Raw genomic sequence first — 10,853 nt, forward strand, 5'->3', positions numbered from 1 at the left:
TGAAAACCAAAGTAGAATTCACAATTGTTTCTCAGAAAATTAAAAGGATACACTTCACCTTGGGTAGAACTCACTTTCATTTGCTAGAGCTGGGTACTACAGCACATTTACAGTGCTCTTGAGACAGACTCATGAAAGTCTGACATTTTGGCTTTTCAAGAGGGGTGAAGCTGAATAAATTGACTGACACTCACTTTATCTAAAAAAGCACATCTGATCCAGTGTCTTGGAAAACAACACAGTAGAGTTATTAGGCTCACTGAGAAGAGAACAAAGCTGAAAACAAATAGGAAAATACAACAACATTAACAAAAAAAGACAAATGAGTCTCAACTCCCAGATTCAATTTAAATGCTCCAAGGATAAGATGAAACTGCAAATTCTACTTTTGCAAGCAAAGTTCTAGGCACTTCTGTGTTCTTTATATTCAATCTATGAATTTCATGATTGGGAGTCATGATGGGAAACTAAAAGGGATCTTTTTGACTGTATGCTGTTTGGTTGTAATTTTTCAGGTCCTTCTGAAAGTGTTTTTAATTGGTCTTGTAAATCTGTGAGCAAAATCAAGTGTATGGTCTGACCATAGTTGTTATTTTGCCAGTTTTGGGTCTCAAAATATGTGTGGTAGATGGCTGTGCATACACACTCCTCTCCTGATGCCATGTTTGTTATTGAAATTAAGGAAATCATAATAGCTCTTAAAAGAGGTTTGAATCTTCCTAGGGTTTTCAGGGTTGCTAATTAAAGCCTTTATTCTTTGTTTAGTCCTGCTTATAAATATTGAATCGTTGAAATCAGTAGTTTTATATTTAAAGATTGGAATCTCTTTGCCTCTGGAAGCATAATTTTAGTTTAAAATGCAATAGTAATAGATAGTTCACGACCTTAATATGCCTTGGAATATATTAGGCATAGGTTTTGATTCTTAACCTGTGTAAGAAAGTGGTCTTTTTAGGGAGATCTGATAATATTCAGTTACTTGTTTTAGATGTCTGTGGACCGTATTTCAATAACCACCATACAATAATGTGGTTAAGTATATCATAGCATCATATAGCATCTCTTCCTTTCTGTAGTCAGGTGTCATCTGAAGGACTACTTCAGCACGTTGCTAAATTGTTAATTTTTTATTTTGAAGGTTTTCATCCTAAAATAAAATTCAGTGGCTTTTCAAGACACTTTTTCCTTTGATTTGCTTTTGTTATGCAATAGAAAAGAAAAAAACCTAGCCTTTGTCTGATCTTGGGTATCAAAGATAGGCTGTTTGAGAATGAAAGTTGATGTTTCAAAATTACTAAAAGGCCGAAAGAGAGCTAATTTGAACTCTTAACTTTCTCAGAAATAATGACCTGAAAAAGTCTGCTTCACAGAAATATTGAAATGTTCAATGTACTGTTCTCCTACAGCAATGAAGAGTTTAATAATTTTTCAAATACTTCAAGGCACTGGAAAGATTGATTTTTCTGCATTCAAGGTGCTCATGAAGTACTAAATTATACTAGAATCTTTTAAAAGAAATTACACTTTAGCAGAATTATGTTTTAGCATTTCATTCTGTTCAATAACTTTTGAGGATGTTAAGTCTTGTAAGGTCTGCCCACTTGTATAAAACCCTTCTGGAGATGAATTGTCAAACCTCAGGCAACTCTTGAATGAGGAAAAGAAATTATATAAACCTTACCTATGTTGGTGGTTTTTCTTGCCTAATTTATAGATCAGACTAAACTTTAAAGTCGGTGCTATAATAATGTCAAATGTAATTTGTTATATCATAAGGATTGTGTTTTCCTATGGTGCTGAGCCAGTACTTGTTCTTAAATATTAAAAAGGAAACAAAAAATTTGCTTGCTTGCAGAAACGTCATTGCAGTTTTGTCATTTGGCTGCTGAGTAATCACTTTGTTGAAATATTGAATATTTCCAAATTAATTCCTTTAAATTCTGAGTTGGTGGTGATACTTGTGTTTTTGTTTTCAATCAGATAAACTTGTACTTGAAAATGGAGAAAAAGCCTAATAAGAAGGAGGAACTGACACTAGTGAACAATGTTTTAAAGCTTGCTACTAAGTTATTGAAGGTAAGAATTAAAATAGTATTCCCATATTATAAAAAAGAAGTAGAATAGGTTGGTTAAAGAGTCACTTGTGTGACTTCTGCAGGCAGTAGGGTGTTTATTTGGTTTAAATTTGCCCTGTGCCGCTTTCACAGTGATGCTGCTTGTTCATACACTGCAGTCTGTTATGTTGCAGATTGTGGATTGCAAATTACTATTACATGCAATAAGTTTTTATTCTTTAGCTGTATATTAGCAGTGTGAGAGAAAGTACTTCAGGGTGGACAGGATGATGAATGCTTGAGAAATAAATGATGCAATTTTATTGTCTGTTTTGAGTGTCAATATAGTGGTGATTTAAGACCTTGTGGCCTCACTCTACCACACACTGAACTCTGGTCCCTTAGCCTGTTGATTTCCATGTGCCAGGGAGCAACCCTTAAAATGAAGCTAAACCTTGGTTTAATATGGCCAGCCAGAAGCTGAAATCAGAGGATTTCTTCTAGTTAGATGAGTAATTCCCCCCACCAGCACACCTTGAGCAAGGTGTGTGCTGGTCCCCTCCTCTAAAACGATACACAGCACTTTCCATGAGAGGACTGATGGAGTCAGCGAGGACTCAGTGCTGACAAAGCAACAACTTGAGAGTTGTGTTGCAGCAATAAGGAGAGCCAAAGTCAGGGACTATCTCCTGGTGTAGGAGTAAGGGACTGCAGGGCTTTTACGATCTGGTTGTGGAGCAAACGAAAGGAAGTATGCTCAGTGCATCAGGTGGTCAAAGGATACTGTGGATGCAGAAAGGTTCTCTGGATTCAAGGAGAAACTGGATGAGTAGAACAGACAAAGGCCAACAGGTTCATGCTATCATCTCATGAGCTGAAGTGTTTGTGTGCCGTGAGAATGTGGGTGGGTTGGATGGTGATCAACTCTTGGTCGAAGTTGCTTCCATTTTTTCGTGCTCTTTTCAGTGTTTCAAAAAAAGTGTTTGTGTTTTACTCTTGCCAGAAGTGTATCAACTCACAGCTTTTTCCAGTGGGGGACTTGGCTTTTGTGGCACAAATCCCAGACTCAGGCCATCACTTAGTTACTGTAAAAACGTAGTGAAAAGTGAGATTTCCAAGCCACCTACTATGAGCTTAAAATAAATTCTTGGTAGTTAGTGATCAGCACAATTACATACTTCATGTCCAGTAGCTAAATGGGCTCAGGGTTTTTAAAATTTGATTTTGATCTTTAAACTTTTATAAAGACTAGATTCTGTTGAATATTCTTATTGTTTTCTTATTCACAAAATTGATAAGATGAATCCAAAATCTAAAAACTTTTTCCTTAAAGAATTTCTCTGCTGTCCTTCTTAGAATCATGTCTTTTGTATCTTTTGTATTTGCAGCTGAGTTTTATACCACATTACATCTAAATGAAAAGGTTGTTCGTTCTTATTTCACCTTTTTGAAAGAAGAATCATAGCTTTGAAATTCTTCTTTTTTAAGAAAGAGTTTATAAGGCCTTTTTCAAGGCCCAGGATGTAATACAGGAGAGGGATGAAGATGAATTTAAAGCTAGAAAATATGAATGACCAAAGCAGTGATAGTTGGTAGACTTTATATAATCCACTCTTATATTTTAAAACTCATTTTTCCTTCCTTTATTTGATGTATTTCTCGGCCAGAAAAGTTTGGGTGACTATATCCACACACAATTAATTGAAAATTGGTGAAATAGCATCTTTGTTGAAGTTTTATTACAGATTAATTTGGGCTAATTTTTTGTTCCTTCCAATAAAAAAAATGTAAAGTATTGGCAGTCCAATGATTATTAGGATTTTTTTTCCCTTTATCATCCTTTTCTGGCTGTATTGATCAGTAGTTAATCTCAAAATTAATGGAAAAGGAAGAAAATTGCAATAGGAAAGACATTTTTGTTAATTTTCATAGTTGTGAGGTAGTCTTCTGTCATTATGAAAAATCTTCCTTTTCTTATTTTTTGTGGTTCTGCTGCTTGTCAGTTCTTTTAACACTGAAGGTGATTTCTGGAAAATTATAAGGAATTCTAAGATGGTGGCACCTAGCTCTTTATTTTCTTGGCTTCATGAGCAGATTGGTAGATGCTGTACATGGGTAGCCTCCAATTTTTTGAACGGTTATTAAGACAACAGCAGTCAAGTCAGTTAATGTGATGGATATTTTCCTGCACGTTGTGTTTTATATGCAGAATAATAGGAGAGTGTTTTACTTCACTGGGTCTTGAAGACTTCATAAAGTGTCTAATATTGCACAATACATATGTGAACAAAACCCCCTTTGTGTAATTTTTGTTTTTTAACAATGCTGTTGTTTTGCATTATTAGGAACTGGACAGTCCCTTTAGGTTATATGGGCTTACAATGAATCCACTGCTTTATAACATCACCCAAGTTGTCATCCTGTCAGCTGTTTCTGGTGTCATCAGTGACTTGCTTGGATTTAATCTGAAGGTAAATATTTGAGAAGCATCCTTTTTTTCACTATGTTCTTGTAGATGGAACACATATTGTAGCATAGGTAATTCTGAACCAGGCTAACTAGAAGATCTATTGTTTGAAAACTTACTAAATTATTAAATTAAAGCTATATCAGAAGAATAATGTATTTGTCAGACCAGCCCTTTAAACTTTTTTTTTTTTCATTTTGTGGCTTGGTAACTTCATTTAGGACACTTAATTACAAGAATTCTTGACACAAATACAGAGACACTTATAAATACAAAACCTTCCTTAACTTTTCTTCATATCCCAGATTTGATTTCTCTCTCTAATTCCTCACTGTTGACTCTGTAGCTCTTAAAGGGAAGCAGACACAGCAGGCTATCCGTCTTGCACAAGCATCTTGCACAAGCTTGTAGTTGTCACAAAGCCCTTTACTGGCCATCAAGTTTGCTTACATCTACTGTCTTTTTCTTGTTTAGAAGTAAATGAATGTAAAATGTATTTTGTGTGTCATTAGAATACGCAGCAAGTGCAGTAAGAAAAAAAGATGTGGTGGTATTGCAGTTCTGGTAAACAGAAACAGTTTGAGAAATAAATTGATGTACTGCTCTAATTTTTCCAGCTCTGGAAGATCAAATCTTGACAGTATAGAAAGATGATGAGATAACAGAACACAGTGTTATAGAAAAGCTCATTGATGGACAAAACTGCCTCACAGCAGCCACCGAATCTGTATCTCAGACGCTACAACCTCTTCAAGGACGTCATTTGGAAAACCGAAGTGTTTACATCTGTCTTGTGCAATCTTTATATTTATTTCATCTTCTCACTGGTTTAATGTTCGTTCTAGTTGACATTTATGTTTTATTTTCAAATTACTTGCTTAGTTTTGGAAAGGGTCAGATTTAGGAAGGGTCAAAAACTGTGTGTCTGAGAGTTTGAAATCCTGAAAATTGGTTACACTAAATTGCGCTTTCTGTTAAAGCTGAAGCCAATGCTGAACATTTTTAGTTACCAGTAACACTATATGGAAGTCATTTGATTTTTGATAGTGTGGTAAAATTGCTTAGAATATTTCATTTGCACCAGTCATTTATGAGGACAATGTCAATAGATGTTTGGTTGCAATAGAAAAGTGAGACATGTTCAAAAAATAAAGTACTGACTATACAGTATGACAGGTAGCAAAAATGTTTTATATTGCTATTAGAAACAAGTGGGTATTTCTAGTATTTTGAGTAATTCCAGGATCTAAACTCATATAGGCTGCAGTTTAAATATCCTGGGATATTAAAAAGGTATTATATAAGAAGTCAACAAGTGTTCTTTGATAACACACTTATTAGAGCAATAATTGTAAATTTATTACTATGCTGTATGATATTTTGATAAAAATTAAATATTGTATTTATTTGAAATACTAGGCTGTTCTGTGCAGCTCTGACTGTGCATGTGCACTTTTTATTGTTACTTTTAATGAAAAACTTTATACATATAAATGTATATTAATTGGGATATATTATGGTGAACTATGGAGGAGTATGTATTATATGTTGAAGTTGAATATTTAAACAAGCAAGTTATTTACTGGTGAAAGGAATGCTTTGAATGAGTGAGCAAATGATAGATACTCTCCTCTTGTACGCTATAGTATATGCCATTCGTACCACACTGAAGTTTAAGAACAATTAAACACAGAGAACAAGTTGCTCTGGTGAGCAGCAGAGCTCACAAAGCCTGGTATTTGGCAGGTTTGTGTCTTGAAATAACTCCCATTCCTCCCCAGCAGGTGTCATTCCCTTGTGCTTTCTGCTGGGGTTTCCAACACCTCTCCCTCTGCCTGCTATCCCTGCCTCCCACAGGGACCAGTCATATTGACTCGTGGTTCTTCAGTGTGACAAAAATAATGTATCCATCCCTGTGGAATTAAGCAGCTTGGAACAAACTTCCCTTCTACAAATTATTTTGGGAGGATTATTACCACCAGGCACAAGTATTCTTACATTTTATGTTTCTAAAATACTGGCTTCATACTGAAAAATTGCAAGAGTCTGGACATTGCACTATGTTTGCTAATCTTCAGAATCTTGAAAGATTGGAAGTATTGAATCTTAAACTTATGTGGTATAAAAATATTTTTATATATAAAGCAACACAAACAAGCATTTTGTATTTTATTTGCCTCTGTACTAATGTTTAATAATGACCAAAGTGCATTCTGGTTTTTGGAAGAATGTATTACTGGAGCTTTAAGAACATACTATATTTAGTTTCTCATGTGAAAACTTCAGCTGCCTCTGATCTGTTTCTCCTTTCTCTGTTGTTTGACGTTGGGATTGTTTTTAAAAATTAAATACATTTTATACACAGTTTTTTCCAAATTACGGTACAGACCTACACAGAACTTAATTTTGCACAAAATATACTTAAAAAAAAAAAAAAAGAACAGCAGGAGTTCTATGGGTGATAAAAGATAAGGCTGTTGATTTTACAGCCTGTCATTATTACAAAACCATTCTTTACTCTAGAGTGGAATTATTTTTAGAAATGTGAAATAGTGAATATATGGCTTTCATTACTTTTAAAAAAAAAGGAGAGAGAAAGCACTGCAGTTTGGGTTGAAGGTGTAAAATTAGTTTAACCATGTATACCTCAGCAACTAGCACTGTGCTGGATTGTTGCACTAACAAACGGCGGCTTGGGGAAAGTAAAACACTTGTGAAATGAAATTAAAAATAATAAAAACCTTTATTTGCTACCCTTAGGTACATTCATTATGTTAAAAATGAGAGAGGTTTATTCTCCATCCCTCAATGTGGAAAGTCCAGTATAAGAATAGAGGCAAGTAGAAATATGGCAGTTCTTGCGTGTTAACTGTTATTTTTTGCCCCGTGTTTTGTAACTGAAAGTGTGATCAGGCTTGGAATAAAGCTTTCTATGGTTGATGGTAAAAAAGAAAAAAAAATGCAGTGAGCTGTATCTTTTAGTATGTCCAGCATATTTCTGTGTCTGCCTGTTTTGATTTAAATCCATATTATTTAAATTAAAGCACGTTTGGGAAAGAAACCTGCGCACGGAATGCAAATGATATAGAATATCATGTAGAACAACCTAAGTTGAAGTACAGGTGAAACGCAGAAAGATACTTTAATAATTTGATTAGTTCTTCATGTCATCTTCTAGGAATGGGACATTTAAAACACCTTGGGTAGCTACCAAGTTTAGTAACTCCCAAAAACTTCTCTGTATTGCAAGCGTGTTTCATTCCAGGTAATGTTTAAGGATATTACTGGTTCAGATTTCACAGGTCCATCTTTGGCATCCAGCAACAAACAGTAGAGGGAATTATCTTTTTTACAGATGGTGGTAGTGGGCTGCTGCTGTTGTCTTTACTGGATACTTCAAACCCCAAGGCATCCAACTTGTCTGTTGGAGGGAAAAGGAGGAAAAAGGTTGTTGGTGTTGCAGGTCTACCCACTGCTGCCTCCTTAGGTAGGCTTTTGTTATGCTTTTCTTGGTAGTGAATTTCCCTCAGTAGGAATGTAAGAGAAGGTTTTGAAGGAGGAATGCATGATTCTTTGTTCTCAGTCCATAAAGCAATCTCATTTTTACGGCATGACTGCACAAAATATATCTGTATTGGTGCAGGAGGTGGGGAGGAAAATCTTTTAGTAATAAATAGCAGCTGACAAAGTCATCGTTTCCAGTGGGGAAAGCTGTCATCTCTTCCAATTTAGTTCTTGCAAGACAGAAGAGGAAATAATTTTGAGAAGGTGCCCATGTTGTTTGTTTTGTTAAAAAAACCCCACAAGAGTCTTCACTCATACTGTGGCTTTCCTCTTGAATACTGCCTTTGTACCTTGTCAGTCTTGGGGAAAGTAGTAAGTCTCTGCTGGGTTGTTCGGATCCTGCTTTGCTGACACTGCCATTTCCTGAAAGTCACCATCATCTTGTCATTGGTGATGGATAGAGCCTGCACATGTCCTTTGAAGTCCCTTTATGGAGGATGTTCAGACAGGAGGTGATCTTGGCAATTGTGCTGTGCCTTGGGGAGTGTCTGGCTGCAAAACACCTGGAGATACCTGCGTTGCCAATGTTCCTGACTGGGTTGATAGAGGTGTTTGTGGTCATGCCTGTCAGCTCTGCTCATTTTATCTGCTCCTTTTGCCTGTTGCCTTCCTGGCTGAGCAGATAGACCCTGCTGGTGACAGCAACCAAACAGCTGTCTTGGGAAGGGGGAAATGTCCAAGGTTGCCATGGACAGTTTGTGAAAGGGATAACTCAGGAAAGAAAGGGAATGTGATACCTCTGATAACTGGAACTGATGACCCACTTCGGGTGACAGTTCTACTGTCATTGGATATCAGCATTAATAAATATTACCCCTGAGCCCAGCGTTGCCTTGGGGGTTGATGGAGATAAGATTTCCTTCTTGCTGTCTCAAGCAGTTAGTCACTGCTCGAGTCTGGCATGTCATGTTCGTTCTCTGACGCACAGGCAGCCTTGAGAACGGCTTTCATGTGAAGCCTTTTCAATAGGAAAGGGACACCAAGATCTTCCCCATAGTGTGCTGCTACTTCTCCTGATTAGGACTGGACAGGACAGAGCTTGTAATGGACAGTTTAGGGACAATAACAGAAAACTACAGAAATCAGAGGAGGCTGCAGCTGCGAGTCTTCTCCTTTGTGACTTAGTCTTGCTGTGGATGGTCATAGTGCAGGCCGAAGGCTTTGTCAACCCATGGCTGTAGATCACTGCAGCTTGCCCAAATCATCTTGGGAAGGCTAAAGCATGTGGAGAAATTTGTTCTAAATGTAGAAAATCCCCATGTCCTGCAACCAGTCTCAAAGCTGATCAGCTACTGCCACCAGGTGTCTGTCTTCTTTGGTCATTTTGCTCCTCAAATGCTACACCCCATTTTTGTAGTTTAATTTGCATGGGCAACTACAGAAGCCTTGAGGATGCTGTGGAGTTTTGCTCAGTATCGGGTGTTTGGTACAGGGGAGGTTCATGTGAAGGAGAATTTGCCAGCCTGCTGTACCAGGAGTTGGATGTGCTTCTCCAGCCTGAGAGCAGTGCCTTGCAGCAGGCTCTGCTTGGGACTGGTGTTGGAGCACATAGCTACTGCCACAGCAGCCAGGAAGGACTCTTGGGCAGCAGGGCAGCACTTCAGCTGGTGTTATGTCAGGTTTAAGGCAGGTTGGGCTTGCTGGCAACAAGGTGTCAGCAGATCTTGTTCTAGTGCTGTCATGCCAAAGACATACTGGAATTTTATCTATAAGCAGGTATGTAAACCTTGGATTTTAATTGGATGTTAATGTAAAAGCTCAGACCAGATTGTAAGTCCCATCTTGGTTTCATCAGGGAAAGTTTGCAGTGTGGCAATAGGAATAAATGGGAAAGAGCAAAGAAACCCATTTGATTGATGACATCTGCATTGTCTGTCAGGATGCCATTTGAGAGCTTCCCCCAGCCACCTGTGGTCCATGTAGGTCCTTATGGAATGTCTATATTATGCAAGTGTAAAATATGTGTAGAGCATTACTTCAGATTCATTAGTTTAGATTAAGCATTGGAGAGTCAATATGGACCTCAATATGTTACAAATAAATTTCCCAAAGTGTTACTAAAGAAGATAAAATCTTTTTTAGAAGCTTTTATTTTTACCCATTTCTTCCCTATTTCTTCCCACTCTTTAGTCATTTTACACTTGAGGTGACACTTTGCCATCTTTAGACAAACTTTCAGAAATCTGAAGTTGCTGCAGATTTGGTTTTGTGATAAAAAGTCAGTTCTCTGGGCTGTAAGCAATCCCATGTCTCCTGCTATCAGTGATGGAATTCTCTGGAGAGAGAAATGAAGAGAGATTTCCTTTCTGGCTGTTCAGAGATGAAGCTACAACATTCAGTATGGACAGAAGCACCTCTGATAAAATAAACAGCACTGATGGCTGGTCATATTCAATTTTTCCAGTACAAGCTTGTATAAGTTCATGGTCTGGGGTAGGAAATAAGGTCATGCTGCAGAAAGATTTGTCTATTTTATTTCTTTTTTCTTCCTACATTTGATTAATCATTTCAAGGAAAGGAAAGCACATACACTTTAGGGACAAGTTTGCAAAAATATTCAATGTCTTACTAATTTAATTTATTACTTAAGTCTTTATGTTTAAGAATGACAATACTTTAGGCATGCTTACATTCTTAAACACCCACTAACTTTTCACTTCTAACCCTCATAAGCAGTGCCTGCTTCTTGACCATATCTTACTGGTAATGAAATTTGTCAGGAATTAGCTGGCTGCCTTCTGCCCATATCACAATCCAATCCCAAGTCT

The 10,853-nt window shown here is 37.0% G+C and overlaps 1 protein-coding gene across 3 annotated transcripts in view; it reads left to right on the top strand.

Annotated features, from left to right (window-relative positions):
- The window catches only part of PHTF2 (putative homeodomain transcription factor 2), a 62,537-nt gene extending 55,023 nt beyond the window's left edge, over nucleotides 1-7,514 (top strand). For all 3 annotated transcript variants that reach the window (XM_032106079.1, XM_032106081.1, XM_032106082.1), the window contains exons 16-18: nucleotides 1,981-2,076; nucleotides 4,400-4,525; nucleotides 5,139-7,514. In XM_032106079.1, coding sequence (XP_031961970.1) covers nucleotides 1,981-2,076; nucleotides 4,400-4,525; nucleotides 5,139-5,159 — 243 coding nt within the window. In that variant the 3' untranslated portion in view covers nucleotides 5,160-7,514. The remainder of the gene's footprint in view (nucleotides 1-1,980; nucleotides 2,077-4,399; nucleotides 4,526-5,138) is intronic.
- The last annotated feature ends 3,339 nt before the right edge of the window (nucleotides 7,515-10,853 follow it).

Source organism: Corvus moneduloides, chromosome 4, assembly GCF_009650955.1.
Source record: "Corvus moneduloides isolate bCorMon1 chromosome 4, bCorMon1.pri, whole genome shotgun sequence".
Taxonomy (NCBI): domain Eukaryota; kingdom Metazoa; phylum Chordata; class Aves; order Passeriformes; family Corvidae; genus Corvus; species Corvus moneduloides.